This window comes from Choloepus didactylus, chromosome 9 (assembly GCF_015220235.1).
Source record: "Choloepus didactylus isolate mChoDid1 chromosome 9, mChoDid1.pri, whole genome shotgun sequence".
NCBI classification, from domain to species: Eukaryota; Metazoa; Chordata; class Mammalia; order Pilosa; family Megalonychidae; genus Choloepus; species Choloepus didactylus.
In genome coordinates, this window is record NC_051315.1 from 36,025,068 (window position 1) to 36,041,366 (window position 16,299).

The 16,299-nt window shown below is 34.2% G+C and overlaps 1 protein-coding gene across 3 annotated transcripts in view; it reads left to right on the forward strand.

The window, feature by feature from the left end:
- Window positions 1–16,299, forward strand: part of ACVR2A (activin A receptor type 2A) — an 86,497-nt gene that overhangs the window by 65,697 nt on the left and 4,501 nt on the right. For all 3 annotated transcript variants that reach the window (XR_005218973.1, XM_037850560.1, XM_037850561.1), the window contains 6 exons: window positions 4,870–5,013; window positions 6,953–7,096; window positions 8,088–8,233; window positions 9,927–10,041; window positions 12,524–12,662; window positions 15,913–16,043. Coding sequence is in view for 2 of the 3 variants with exons in the window: in XM_037850560.1 (XP_037706488.1) it covers window positions 4,870–5,013; window positions 6,953–7,096; window positions 8,088–8,233; window positions 9,927–10,041; window positions 12,524–12,662; window positions 15,913–16,043 (819 nt within the window). In the remaining variant the exon portion in view is untranslated. The remainder of the gene's footprint in view (window positions 1–4,869; window positions 5,014–6,952; window positions 7,097–8,087; window positions 8,234–9,926; window positions 10,042–12,523; window positions 12,663–15,912; window positions 16,044–16,299) is intronic.

A 16,299-nucleotide genomic window follows, 5' to 3' on the forward strand; every position in this document is an offset into this window, starting at 1 on the left:
TTTGCTAGCTTAAAGTCCAGTAGATCAGGTTATTGTGGTTACACTATAGTCAAGAATTTATTATCCCTTATCTGATAGGTAATATCCAAGAATTTTCTTGATATTACTTTCCTCTGTTTATTAAGGAAAGTATTCTCAAACCTCACTTTCAAAAAATAGTCAGTTGGTTCACTGCCAGCTTTTAAAAGCTAAATCATTATTCTATTTCCTTCATTTTTGTAACTTAATGTGTCATTTTTCATTTCATTCTGGATATAAATCGTAATTTTTTTTTGCCTGTGTTTTTTCTTCACAAGCATGCCTTTCATATAATGATAGAGGTAAGATGCATTGATGTTTGTTTTATGGTCGTGGAACTTTTTGTGGATGCATACTAAACATTTCGTTCTTAGATTTTTTTTGTTGTTTTATTGTGCATCCTTTATAGTTTATAAATTTATGATATATGGTTTTTTTTTAACCTCTTTTAGTATTGAAAACAGGAATGATTTGACATAATAAGAGTTTTTGGTTTGAAAGGATTGTTAATATTATTTATACTATGCTTTAGTTGATTAGTATTGAGAGAGAAAATGAAAGTACAGAAGATGTTAATACCTAATGGTCAAATTTCTTGCCCTAAATCTTTGAATTGGTTAATTTTTATACTAAGTCATTAATTTGAAGGTCAATATGCATTCATTCTTTACAGGCGCTGACTCTGGTCCAGCCCATTTCTCTTTGTTGTTGTTGTTGTTATGGATATAATTTTTTTCCTGCCATATTTTTAATTGTGATATATTCACATATCATACAGTAATCTACAGCGTACAATCATTTGTTCACAGTACTGTTATATAGTTGTGTATTCATCACCACAATCAATGTTTGAACATTTTCATTACTCCAAAAAAAAAAAAAAAAGTAAAAAAGACCACCCCAAACATCCGACCCCCCACCCCCCCATTATTTATTTAATTTTTTCCCCATTTTTTTACTCATTTGTCCATTCACTGGGTAAAGGGAGTGTGAGCCACAGGGTTTTCACAATCACACGGTCACACTGTGTAAGCTATATAGTTATACACTTGGCTTCAAGAATCAAGGTTACTGGCCTGCAGTTCAGCTGTTTTCACGTATTTCCTTCTGGCTATTCCAATACACTAAAAACTACAAAGGGCTATCTGTGTAACACATAAGAATGATCTCCAGAATGACCTCTCATCTCCATGTGAAATCTCTCAGTCACTAAAACTTTATTTTGTTTCATTTCTCTGTCCCTCTTAGTCAAGAAGGCTTTCTCAATCCCATGATGCTGGGACCAGACTCATCCCTGGGAGTCATGTTCCATGTTGCCAAAGGGAGATGTGCACCCCTGGGAGTCATGCCCCACATAAAGGGGAGCCGGCCCATTTATCTTTTAATGTGAAATCCATATTTTCAGATAACTTCATCTTTGGCATCTTTAGCGAAGTAAAACTTTTGATGACTTTTTTTGCTGTTTGGAGGGTTAAGGTTATATTTAGTTTAGAATTCAGCCTTCAGCTGGAAAACTCAGAATAAGTAAAATGATCTTAAACTGCTTTGTAGCTCCCCACCTTCAATAATTTATTCTAATATTGATTATAGTAATGATATTAGGGGTGATAAGGAGAGATTTTTTCCAGCTATTGTCATTTGCTGCTTTTCAACATGATGTCTTCTAATGCTATACTTTTCACATACAAATGGGTAAAACAGAGTTGTAATCAAAGCCATGTTTTAATGCGTACCTTTCTAGCTTTGCCAAATAGCCTGAATGTTGTAAAAGAACTGGAAATGTAGAGAAATTTCCAGTCCTTGTAGTTGCCACCAGAATGTGGTTTTTCTATATAGCGAAGCCAAGCCATGTTTTATGTATAACATCAGAATGTTTCTGTGAGTTATGAAGTCTAAGTTTAAATCTGTTTCCCCAGGCATTCATGTATTTTAAAGATATAAATGTTAATTCCTAGAGTCAAGTATTGAGGTTTTTGTGGGTAAATTAGTATAATGATGCTAATAAACTGAAAATCATTTCTAACATTCTTAGATTGTAGGATAAATAATAGCTAGATATTACAGATGCAGTTAATGCTTTCTATAAATGAAGAGCTGAAGACTTTAAAATAGAACATTTTCATAATTTTTTTGTTAAAAAAGCAAAAAGGTATATTGATTAGTGATACAGGTTTTATACAGAGTTATAATCTGTATTATGAAGTCACTCGTTTTTGAACCCAGCCCCTTAACTATTTAAATTTAAAGTATTCATAATTTAACATTACATTTTTAAACAAAGATTCTAAAAATTTGACACTCTCCAGGAATGTGCCTTTGTAGACCTTTTTCTCAACCTTTGAAAATAGGCCAGTATTTTTAATTCAAGCATCTAACTTAGAAGTAATTTTGACTACAGTGCTTTTTTGGTCTGTTATGATATAGTGTGTTAAATATAATTGTAATATCATTAGGAGGGGGATTTACATTTTATTTCTGAAATATGGTTGTTTAGAACCTTGCTGAACAGGGCCTTGGAAACTTATGGGAATGTTGACATTTATACATTTGAAAAACATTTAATTATCAGTTCTTTCTAAAGACATTGAAAATTAATGTATATTTCCTAAAATTGAGGTTATTATATTATACTAAATTTGTGTTTTGAACTGCTGATGTATTCTTAATTTTAAATGTGGATTAAATAATCTAAATCATAGCTTCAGTCATATCCATGTGTGGCTGGCATCCTTTAGAACAGAGAGTGGATAATGTGTGGGTTCTCTAGAGAGAAATTATTGATCATGTAAAATTTATTAAAAATCTTAGTGTTTCAATTTAAAGCCATGTTACTCTCTACCTGGTTACTTTCCTTCAGCTTTCAGACCTTATCTATCGTATTAGAGTTTTTGGCATTTCTACTTTGAGAACTCTACCTTTTCAACTTATCTCTACAAGAGGAGAATCACTGACTTTAACTGTATAGTTATACTTAAAGTTATATAGTATACTTAAAGTTACACAGTACACTTAAAATTTAATAGTTTAAGTATACTTAAAGTTACATAGTATACTTAAAATTATTCCAGTTAAACCTTTTCTACTTTGTCTTGAAAAACGTACAATGGTACAGTAATTCTTGGATCTTGATTTTCTTTCCCTCTGGAAGAATAGTTCTCACCTTTTTTTTTTTTTTCTAAGCCCACATTCATGCAAGCAACACACTTCTATCAGTAGCACTCTCTTATTACATGTAAAGATGACCAGTTTAGGAGTGGGGGAGTGAAGAAGGTATAGTTTAGATAAAACTCCAGAGATTCTTGTATGCCCTCCCACTGGGAATTGTAACTTTAGAGACCAGACTTCCTATAAGATTTATAACTGGTCTCCTTTATCCTTCACTCCATTACACTAAAATAGTCTTTAGCTCTACTAACCTTACATGTTTTGAATGTGGGAAGGAAAAGCCATTTTTGTAGGCATATTTTATAAATATCTGAGGTTGAAATGAATCATAGAAGTCTTGTAGTTTAACATACTGCTTTAAAATAGGAATTCTTCAACCGCTTGATAAAGATTGTATAGTTTAGAAGAAGAAATAGCATATCTTTCCCTTTTACTTCCTTGTGGTGTTTCTTTTATTGAGGGTACTTCTAATGTAGGTGTCACCTTTTTAGAGTGGCAGCAGCAGGCTGAGTAATGCCTAAAGGGAGCATTCACATTCTTGGGCATTATAAGAGGAGCTAAAAAGAAAGCAAGGAGAAGAAAGGCAGTGAGAGATGCCTTGATAGAAGGGTGATATACTATTTACAAGTGTTTTAGGTGCTACCCAGTATCATAATGTCTGTTCATGCCACAGAAAGTTTAGTTCCTCCTCACAGTGTTCATTGTGCAGCCCTTGAAGCATTGTTATTGCTTTTTTCTGGAAGGTTTCCAGGCTTTCTGCATATTGCTTTAGTTGCAGATATTGAGCTGATATAGGGCTTTCATTGAAGGGCTGCCATTGTACTTTGTACAGGGAGGATTCCCTTGTGACTTTTAAATGCTGTAGTCCAATTTATATATTATACCCTGCTTTATTTTATTTATTAATTATAGCAATACAATTCTCTTTCATTTACCTTACCTTATCTACTATGATGACCATATTATCTTCTGGATTATTGCCATTCAGCCCCAGAATACTATTTTTTATCTCAGATCAATTTTGGGAAGTAATTGTAAACAAAAGGATGAGTTGTTAATGTGTTGGAAAATTAGAATGACCGGAATGGTGTGGCTAATCATATTACAGTGTATAAGTTATACATTTCTTTGATGTGCTTTGTGTTTGATATCCCTGGCTGCAGTGTGTTTGAGAATGACTAGGGTATTTCTGAGATTAATGAAAAAAAGATTTAAAGTTTGACAGTCATTGAGGAAAGTAGTGGTTTTGAGGAGAGGTTTACTTCGAGACAGCCACGATTTGCTGTTTCTGGCATTTTTCACATTCTCACCCTGTGAGGAAGTACAAACTAGATGAAATCAACGAAATACTGTGAGCAGTATCCTAAAGTTCACAGAAAATCTTAGTTGGGAAATTAGTGAGACTGAATAAAAAAGATTTTAGGTCTTTTCCTCTGCTATACATTTATAGCAGTAATGCTGCATATCATTATGAAAACCCTTAATTCAAGTTGTGTGCCTTGTGATCACTATAGATAATTAGTAATGCTTGAAAACTCAGTTCTAGCAAGATTGAAGTTAACGTTATTTGTATGTGTTTACCATTTCTGTCAATTTATTCTTCAGTATACTCACTTTTTTCTCATTTTCAGAGTTGATATGTGTCATATGCTGCTTATTTACAGTACTATTATCATTTATCTGTAGGATCCAGGACCACCTCCACCTTCTCCATTACTAGGTTTGAAGCCACTGCAGTTATTAGAAGTTAAAGCAAGGGGAAGATTTGGTTGTGTCTGGAAAGCCCAGTTGCTCAATGAATATGTGGCTGTCAAAATATTTCCAATACAGGTATGTTTATTGCAGTTTCTAATCTTCATTATTTTTAAAAAGATGCAACTGGCTTCAGTCATCTTAACTCAGAAACAGTCTGAAAACACAAGCCATATGTTTCAAGGTAGTTCTTTGTGATACTGAGAAAAGCATTTTATGTCAGCCTCTTCATCTGAAAAATGGAATTATTAGTACAACAATCATCATGTTTGAAGTGGTAGAATTACAATAAATGAACTTATAGGAGATCTTCTGCCAATAAAAATTCTACAGAAATGCTAAGTGAAGATGAAGATTCTAATAAGAAATAACTCATTACCTGAGTAAATTTTAATATCCCATTGACCTACCAGAAAAAAAAAAAAACAGAAGAGTGGAAAGAATAGTGTGCTTTGTGTTAGAATAGCTATTTTGAGGTGTATTACCAGACTTTGATTCATTTTCGTGTCATTTCATTCTACTTTGTTTATGTAAACATTTGTTTTTGTTTGGTAAATTTTTAGAAACAGTGACTCAAGTCTGCATATAATTGGTTTATTGTTGAAATATTTTTCCTTTAGACTGGCCTCATAAAACTGGTCTAATGTACCTCTGAACTGTTGTAATGTTCCCCCTTTTTTTTTTCTTCCAATGGTGGTATACATCTGTGATGATTCCGTCTTCCAGTCTCTTGCTTATATATCCCTGTAGCTAATAATATGCATGGTATTGAGATCCGGGCTGGGTTTGGTGAGGTAGGCTCTGCCAAAATATATGGAGCTCATTATCACCACACTAGGCAGTAGATCTTTATTCCAAACTTATCATGTAATCAATTCTGTTGTATTAATATATCTAGATTTTAGCCTTCTTGGCTCCTCTGATGTCTGTTTGTTAGATAGACTATGTGAAGGTATTTATTACTTTTTTAATTTTTGGTAGCAGTGCAAATACTATAAGCTATAGTTTAGTTCTCATAAAAAGAGTCTGTTCTGTTGTTCCAAGATTCATAAATAAAATCAGGGAAGAAGTTATTTAATTGTGTGAGGAAGACTAAAAATTAGAGAAAGGCATTTGGATAATAGTAACTTAAGAGTAATCACAGCAGTGCTAACAGTAGCTAATAGCACTGTAGTGTCAGGTAAGGATCATGTGGGTTAGTACTCTTACATGTTTATCTGTGATGCAACATATATTCACAACATACAATACAACATAAAATACCACAACCCTATAAGGCAGATGATTGTGTCCCCATTTTACTAATGAGGAAATTGAATGATTATGTATCTTGCCCAAAGGTTAGCATGAGAGTCAGGATTCAAATTTAGTTTGGATCCCAGGGAATTCTAACCATTATGCTACTGGGGCCTCCCACTTTCATTATTCTTTCATAGCAAAAAGACACTAATCTTTTATAAGTAGATATTTATTAGACATGGATCACTTGCAGGCATAAATGAATATGTGGCATTTTTAATAATTGTAGTGTATATTTATTCTCCATTGCTCTCTTGTTGATTTTTCAGAGTATTCAAACCATTTTGTTATGTGTGTGATATTATGTGAGTCTTTGACACAAAAATTTTTCTATCTAGACCAAGTCATTCTATCTGAATTTCGTCTTTCAGGGAGTTTATTCTGAATAGTATCAACAAGTATTTCACACTATGATAAAATTACACTGTAATACTAACTTACATGTGATGCCATTGTAAGATAAATGTGTGGCATTTCCACTCAGCCAGAAACACAGAAAAGTATATTTTATGGGAATGTGGCAGGGCAGGCATTTAATATGGAACTATTTTGATTGTTTTTGAGTTTTCTCTTAATAAAACACAGGACAAAATAAACCCCCCAAAATTTAATACTTAGCTTTTTTTTTTTTCCCAGTCTTAGAATTTGAATAAGCTCATAGATTTGGTATACTTGTCTGTATTCTTTTGTTCTTACTATTCTTTCTTTTTAACTCTAGGACAAACAATCATGGCAAAATGAATATGAAGTCTATAGTTTGCCTGGAATGAAGCATGAGAATATATTGCAGTTTATTGGTGCAGAAAAACGAGGCACCAGTGTTGATGTGGATCTCTGGCTAATCACAGCATTTCATGAAAGGGTAAAAACTGCTGTTGTTTTAATTTAGTAAAGACAGGGTTGGCCTACCTACCTAACTTTGGCTACAAATCCCTCAGACTTATTTTTCTGGGCATGGTATGTTATTACAGTTGATTATTTAACATGAAAATACAAATAAAAATATTTTTAAAAAATAAATTATTGTAGTAGAAGAGCAAAGCTGGCAGCTTTTCTACCTAACCCTCTATTCATCTGTTGCCAGTCTTTTCTTCTTTTGTCCTTGTTTTCCTGTGCTGTAAACACCTCTCTTGGTGTGATAAAAATTCTTATTTTAGTCCAACCAATGTTTAATAATTTGCATTTGTTATTTAAGATCCATTTCAATTGCATGAGCCATTTTTCAGCTTGAATTTCACATCTTAAATCTCCAGAATTAATCTAGCTTAGTTGACAAAACCAGAGTCAGGATAATATCACCAAAACTCACTTGCTGTTTTCCTCAATTTTTCTACCTTCTGAGTTAGTATGAAAGTACCATTAATGAAGTAGGAAATTGAGTTTTCCTTGGTAATAGGTTTCACCATTATCAGATGTAATGGCTCTTTTACTTCTCTGTATGTGGGTTTTCTTAATTCTTGACCAAAAGGAAGGAAATAGTCATTAGAGGAGGAATTGTTGTTTATATGTTTTGATATTATATTCTCCTAGTCTTAGGATACAACTATCTAAAGTTAGTATATTTTAACTTTTTAACATTTTCAAGAACTTTAGATTTAGATTTTCAACATTTTAAAAACCTTTATCTTCTAAATAGATGAGTAGCATAAAAAAGATTAAAAGATAAAGATTAGTGGTATTCTTTTCCAATCAAATGTTTATTAATGTGATTGGAGGGAAATTTGAACCATTCCAGAAATATTGCTTTTTGGATATTGTTATTCACCGAAATGCAAGCTACATTGCCTTCCATAACTCTTAAAATAAGTAAAAAGAAAGTTCTCCATAAGTTTTTTTTTCCCCCCTTTCTTTAGGGTTCACTGTCAGACTTTCTTAAGGCTAATGTGGTCTCTTGGAATGAATTGTGTCATATTGCAGAAACCATGGCTAGAGGATTGGCATATTTACATGAGGATATACCTGGCCTAAAAGATGGCCACAAACCCGCCATATCTCACAGGTAGAGCTAAATTTATATATTTTTCCCAAATAACTCAATATTTGTTTATTATTTAAACCTTTAACTCCCTGGATAAAATATATTTTTCCCCTAGTTATCTGATCATGTTTTAGGAGGCAGTTGATTTCCATTTGTTTTTAAAATGAGCTTTGAAATTGGCCAGGTAGTATTTTAGATAATGTGTATTTTAATATCATCAATAAAGTTTAATGATCTACATGTACTTTCGTTTGACTGAAAAGCATGGTTAAGAATCAAAGTATATTTTCTCTCTCTCAAAGGAGAGAGGAATTTGTTTTTACCTCAAGATGATTATATATAGGTACAAGGGGATGTAATTAAGAAGAAACTTCGATTATCTTTTTTGCTTGTTTTGAGTGACCATGTGACCTTACCTGACCCAAGGGACAGGGAGGCATCATTTAAAATATTGGGTTTACTTACTGAATTGCCTTTTCCAGCGAAAAAATAGTACTCAGACCCAACAATTGTCATACTGTCAAAAGGAAAAATGTTAATTCCTCTGAACATGGGATTCAGTTTTATCATTTTGTAATCAGTTTAAAGATGGTTGTTTTAAAAGTAGGGATTGATTCATTCATTCAACAAATATTTGAGTGCCACCAGGAGGGGTTTAGGTTGCTTGGAGGCATTGCTTTTAATCCAACTCAATATAGATTCTGTTTTTGCAAACCTTAAATGACTTCTACCTCAGAAATAGCCCCTCTTTCTTCTCAGCTTACCACACACAGTCTGAGTGCCTCCCCCTGGATTTCTACTTGCCCCACCTTTCCCTGGGGAACAACTTCTTTGAAGTGGCCAAAGGCTTTTAGGAGTGGGATACCTGTAAACTTTGAGTCTAAAGCTGATTGGTTTTTGTAGCATTTGTAGGCATATACTTGTACCTCCTTTATCCCACCCTTGGTCTCTGAGTCTGTGTGTATGAATTTAACCATTGTTCATGACGTAGATGTATTTAGCTAGGGTATAGTAACCTCTAGGATGACTCAGCTGAGGCAAGTGTGTAGAGAACGATAATCTCATTGCCTTAAAACTGTTACCCTTTTCAGAACACAGGATCTAGCTGGAGCAGTATGTTTTTGGTGAAAAATTTCTACGTTGTACGTTCCTAGAAGTATTTTTCTAGGAAGGTGACATTGTACAAACAGGTGGAATAAGGTCCCACTAAATAAGGGACTATTCTAAAATGTAGGCCTTGTATTAACAGGCAAAAGGCCCCAATTCTGCTCTTTTAAAAAAGTTCTTTAGTTTTTTTGTTTGTTTGTTTGTTTTAAATTTATTTTGGTAGCTTTATTTCTTGGATAGTTTATGTGGCTATAAACTCTGAAATATTCTTACTTTCTTAATTTTATGATTGATGGGTTGGAGAGACATAGATAGTACGTAGGATGGACTGTGTTTTTGGAATGCCAACTCTTCATCAGACTGCGTTATGGAGGGGATTTCTTTGTATTGTTCATGTTATGAATAGGAATTTGTCACTATCCATATTTTCTGCATCAAGCTATATGGAGAACTCACTTAAGCCTTTTCTCTCTTTTTTCTCTGCATTTCATATTTTTGGATAACTATTCTTTTATACATATTCTCTCTCTTTCCCAGTTTCAATAACAAATGGTAAAAAATAACTTGTTTAAACTTAACTTGAATACTTTTTCTTTTTATTTGCAAGGGACATCAAAAGTAAAAATGTGCTGCTGAAAAACAATTTGACAGCTTGTATTGCTGACTTTGGGTTGGCGTTAAAGTTTGAGGCTGGCAAGTCTGCAGGTGATACCCATGGACAGGTAAGGATGATAATTATAAAGTTTAAGAAAAATTAAGCTTGTTCCATATATTTTTAGAATGGTATATCAGGGATGAATTAGTTTAAAATTGTTGCTGTGGTTATGAAATCAGCATCTAATATAAAATGATTCAGCATTTCTGAGGAAGACATTTTCATATGATGGAAGAAGATTGTGCGGACCTTCAGGTGGGTTAGTGAGCAATCTGTAGAGAGATGACATGGGATTCTACTTTTAAAACTAATCAAAGGAGAATCCACCCACTTTTAACAGATCTCATTCTTGGAGAGTTCTTATTTCTAACCTGGGTTCTTTTACCATCTTACGAGGAATGGAAGAATAATCAATTAGTCACTATTCTTGCTACACTGTATTAGTCTCTTGGCTTTTTTTCCAGAAAACAATTATAGTTTCTTGATTATTGCTCTCTATTGTTTATTAATTCTTAACTTTCTTTAAAAGCAACTTGATGGCTTTTCTCTGAATTATCTCCTGAGTTCAGAGCCGTGTAAATCCCTGAGCGAGGTGCATAACTCGAGTCAAGTTCTGAACAGAGCTCAGCCTGGGAACCTTTGGGAAAGCTAGAGGAGAAAACATCCATACCTTTTAGTCTCAGAAACTATAAGGGGAGGAGAGATTGTCATGCCTATAAGTTCACCTTATAATCAAGGAAACCAGTTTGGCCTGAAAAGCAAAATTTCCTACAAAGCCAAATGATTTCAGCTTTGGCATGATCATTTCTTCATCTTACAAATGGTGCAAATTATTGTCAGCTAATTCTCAGCTTCTTTTTTCCCAGTATATCCTGTTGACCCCCAAGAACACAATTGTTAAAGAGTCATGGCACAACAAATTTTGGCAACATTGACTGGCAATTTAAGAATTTAGTTTAGGACAATGCTCAGCAGTCATACAGCTCTTGAAAAGTTGACACCAAATGTATTGGGAAATAAATGAAGGCAGTTTTGCAGAGAACATTACTGAGATGGAGATTATGTAGGAAGCCTAGGGACAAACTTCTGAGCTAATTGTATGATTGAATATCATAAGACTAAATTTTGGAACAGTTCCATCTGTGTCTCATAAACCCTCCTTCCCCCTTTTTATTAAGAAAAAAAGTTGACTGGGACTCATTCTGCTATCTTTTGACACCCTCACATGGGTTATATCATGGGGTAAAAATAGCTAATTGCTTCACAGACCAGGAAATTTCTAAGATATTTGAGGTAAGTAGGTAGATTACAATCCACTTGAGTTTTAGTAGATCTAGGGAGCTTCCAAGGTATTGGTTATTCCCAAAAAGTGCCACCTTTTATATATTGCAAAGAAATAACATTGGGAAAAAGATTTTAGCTACTATCATCATCAATTTATAAAAGGGGGGGTATTTTACACTAAAAAGGTAGATAAGCCATTCTCTCATAATAAAATAAGTAGGTGTAATTTATCTTTATAAGCAACATAGGCTACTTTTTTCTTTCTTTTAAGTGTTCTCCTTAGTAAATGAATGAAACTTTTGAATTTTAGTGTCTTTGAGATCTGCTGTTCTTTTAAAAGACTGTCTGTTATATGTATATTCATAGCTAATTGTCCAACAGATAGAGTAGAGATCACAGTCACCTAGGGGTGGTGCTACTAAAACTCAAGTGGATTATAATCTACCTACTTACCTCATGAATATTACTTAAGCATTCATTTATGAGTTAATGTCAGGTACCAACCAAACCTAGCTACCATAGTGTAGTAATAAGAAATAGAACATTATTAGGAACAAGTACAAATAAAAGGACTCTTCAAAGACAGAATGATTTAAGAAATACATACATTGATTTTGTACAAATAGAACTTCTTAAAAAAAGTTTATCATTTACTTGTCTAATTTTTGTAATGTTTTATATTGTTTTTAATTCAGAGAAAAATGAACATTCAAAAAAAAGTATTTTTAAAGGTACATTTCAGCAGTATACAAAGGGATAAATGAAAAGTATACACCTTCCTTCTCTATTTTATCCTTTTTCCCCCAAACAACCACACCAGTTTTTTGTGATTCCTTTCAGAAAGAAAAAAAGAGTTCTAAGCCTCTACCAGCATATGTCTGTTGATATACTTTTAAAAGTATAACCAAAAAAGGATCTTACTGTACATACTGCTTTGTACCTTGCCTTTTTTCACCATACAGTATTTTTGGAGATCTTTTCATTATAGTCCTTATAGATTTACCTCATATTTTTAAAGAGCTGCATAGTACTTTATTTGTTTAAGCAGTCCCCAAAGATGTATGCTTTGATTGTTTTCATTGTTTTTGGCTGTGTGTTACTTGAAAGGGAATACAATTTTGTTTGATTCCATAGTCGTGCTCTGTTAGTAAGATATACCTGATATTAGACCGTATTTTATTTTCTTTGATTCCTTTACACAGTCATAAAATGTTAGTTCATAAAGTTAATGAATGAGTACTGTGTGCTTTCACCATCTTTTTCAGGTTGGTACTAGGAGGTATATGGCTCCAGAGGTATTAGAGGGTGCTATAAACTTCCAAAGAGATGCATTTTTGAGAATAGATATGTATGCTGTGGGATTAGTCCTGTGGGAATTGGCTTCTCGCTGTACTGCTGCAGATGGTAAGGGAAACAATATATTTTAAAAAAATATATATTTCTATATATGTATGTAACAGGATGATTACATTCAAAATACAAATTGTTTTTTTTGTTTGTTTGTTTGTTTGAATAGACCCCAAGAGGTGGTAGCTTTTAGAGAATTCAAGAGACAGGATAGCATAGGATGGGATTTGGGGCGGGGAAGTACCAATATATTTTGAGCCTTTACATTGCCAGGTGTTTGGCTGGGCACTTTGCATATCTTTAGCTTATTTCCTAAAAGAGCTTTGGGAGGTAGTTATTATCTCAGTTCTACAGATGGGGAGATTGAGGATCAGAGAAAGACAGTAGCTTACCTATTTTAGCCTTAAGTGGTAAATGGTGAAACTTTACATTCGAAACTCTGATCCACATGTAGAGCTTTTATTTGGTCATGTGGGTCCTGCCCCCCAGGCCCTGAAATCAACTCTTGTGACTAGGTGAGGTGTATGTAGATCGGGGGGAAGGTCTCTGTATTGTACCTGTCTCCGGGATACTCAGGCTGAGACTGTTTAGCACTCAGATGATACCAACACAGATCTAACTAACCAGATTGAATTTACCAGTCTCTCCTTCCTTACACAGGACTAGGAACATGCATTTGGATATATCACAGGTTGAGTTAAATTCTTCCTCCTTAAAGCTCTGAAGGTGTGATCTGACACAGACACTAATGTGAACATTAGTCACCTCCCCTAGCAAAAGTACCTCGGTTCTAAAGGCTTCCTATTCTTGTTCCTGAAGTCCTCATTCAAGTCTTCTAAATATTCAGTTTATTATTATTTTTTCCAAATCTGCATACCATATTCTTCGTGTGACAAAACTATAAATAGTGTGTGCTAGGTACTCTTTCTAATGCTTCATAGGTCTCTACTCTCTTTACATATGTTGCAGCACTTTTTTTAGATGTGAGAATATAAGGCAAATTTCCTGACTGCTAAACTCCCAAACAATGTAAGTGGGCTTGATCTGGTTTTTTATTTTAATTTATAATTGCCTAGAATTTTCCTCTGAATTGTCAAAGATCACAGAAAAAATTGTGTTGAATATTTTAAAAGATATAACCAACTTAATACTTAATTTTTAACTGTTAATAAATATACCTTATTTGCTCTGAGTACTGTAATAGTCTTTCACTGTAGGGCAGACTACCTCTGGAATATAAAATTCAATTTGGGATGCAGTGTTTTTAAAAGGAACTTGGTAGAGAGTGCTCAGGAATGGGCAGCTATTCATTCTTCCAGGATTGGGAGTCTGGTTTGGGAGCAGAGCCAGAACCTAAGAAAGGTTGAAGCAACTTGGGGATAATTTTAGCTTTGAAGTCTATAGGAAGACGAGTAAGCTGTTCAAAGTATTTTGGCTCAAAGCGGAAGAGGAAGTACATTTATTGTGTGCATTTATGGAAGCAGAACTAGGTCAAATGGCAGATGTTATAGGAAAATATATTTCATAAGATCTTTATTCATATGAATTTTTCAATGCAAACCATTGGATTACATACCATGAGGGATACACAAGGCCCTATTCTCAATAATTTACAGTTAAGACAATAAAATATATCCTGGACAGTTAACTCAAAGGTAGATATGAATTGCCTAGCACAGTGCCTGGTATTTAGTAGGTATTCAGTATGTTTTTGGATGAATGCAATACCCATGAAATGTTAAGGGAGTGTTGTGGGAATTTAGAGGAGTGAATTTTTTTTTTTTTTTTTTTTTTTTGTGGGGAGGAGGGGTTGTCAGGGAGTTTTGTGAGAAAGGAAAAGGGAAGAATGCTTACATTTCTTAATTTCTTTGTATGTGTGTGCTATGTATGAGATACTAAGTTGCAGAGTCACGAATTTGAAGCCAGATCTTTCTAAGTCAGAGGAACAGTGTGAAACATGAGTGCTTTAAAATTTGTTGATGGATAGTGATTAATGGTTAAATTCAGTGATGCTAAAACATTAAATATGCATACCACACTCCTGGGAATCTTATTGGAGAATGCAGTTCTGGGGTGGGGCCTGAGATTCTGCATTTCTTACAAGCTACCAATTGATGCCAGTGCAACCTGAGGAACACACTTTTGAGTAACAAGAGTTGAATGGAAACCTTAAAATGTCAGTACTCAAAATCATGGAGATGCTCAAGCAAAGACTCTCTAGCTGTCAGGGATTCTTAAAATTGAACGGTTGTGTTAGATGGCCACTTCATGATTCATTGTTTGTAACTCATACTCTAGGAGTATTTATTAGTTCCTTTCAAGGTTTATGTCTAGGTGCACACACATCTGGTCACTACAGTTGCTCATTAGTGACCCTTTCCTATCAAAGGGAGATAGTACAGTGCTTGAAATCAGCATTGATTTAAGAGCTATTCAGCGAGATGGTTTCAAATTCCAGCTCTGCCACTTAAATAGCCATATGCTCTCATGCAAATTATGTAAGTTTCTGAGCATCCTTCTTACCTGTAAAATTGTGGTAATGCCACTTTCAACCTGTGAAGATAAAATGAAAGTAAATAATAGATGTAAAGTTCCTGGTCAGGATAAGCACTCCTCAAATATTTGCTATATTAACTCCTAAATGCATATTCGTATTTATCTGAGTAAGCCCAAGAAAAAAAACAGTTATGCAGTTGAATAAATCTGAAGGCACATTATGACTTGTAGGGAACCATGATTGGAGATTATGTTTATGATTTAAAACAAAAACAAAAACATATGCTTTGGCAGATCTTGTGGGGACAGAAGGGTATGATTCCTCATGTGGAGTGCATGTGGGGTTTGGCTATGGCATGGAATAAAGCTGATTATAACAGATTTGAATCCAAAGTCTTCAGAGTTAGAAACACTACTGTGACATTCTGATCTGAATTGCAAGGAGTTGGTGGCTTAAAGGGATATTATTTCTTTTATATGCAAATATTAATTGTTCCCTATGTCTCCTTAATACAGATGGAGACAGGTATTCCTGAAACCATTGATAGGAAACCTCCTTACACAATCCTTAACACTTCACACACCTTTACATTATTAACACAAATTATGGACCTTTTGATTTCCACCTGGGTTTGGGTCACACGATGTTATAAGTACAGTTGAAAGTTTATTTCTCTCCTGCCATTTTAGCATGTAACAGTTGGGAAAAATGGTGAGTATGTGTAGAAGGTTTGTACCAGTTTGGAAGTCAGGAAGATTTTGAATTATAGTGGTTTTTCTTTCTTTTTTTTTTTTTTTTTATGTATTTCAGGACCTGTGGATGAATACATGTTGCCATTTGAAGAGGAAATTGGCCAGCATCCATCTCTTGAAGACATGCAGGAAGTTGTTGTGCATAAAAAAAAGAGGCCTGTTTTAAGAGATTATTGGCAGAAACACGCTGTAAGTTACACAGTTAGCTTTTCATTTGAAATCCTAATAAAAGGCTTTTCACAGGGATGATTTATCTCTGCACATTTCTCTTTCTTCTGGAAGGATTTTCTGGGGAGGTGGTCTTCATGCAGGATGTTCCACAGTTTTAGAAACAACAGAATTAGGACTGTGTCTGTATCCTCATGAGGGAGGTCGTGAAGTCACAGAGCCTTAGGAGACTTCCATCTCTATGATCCTTTGCGGATGAGCATGGCTCCTATTTGGA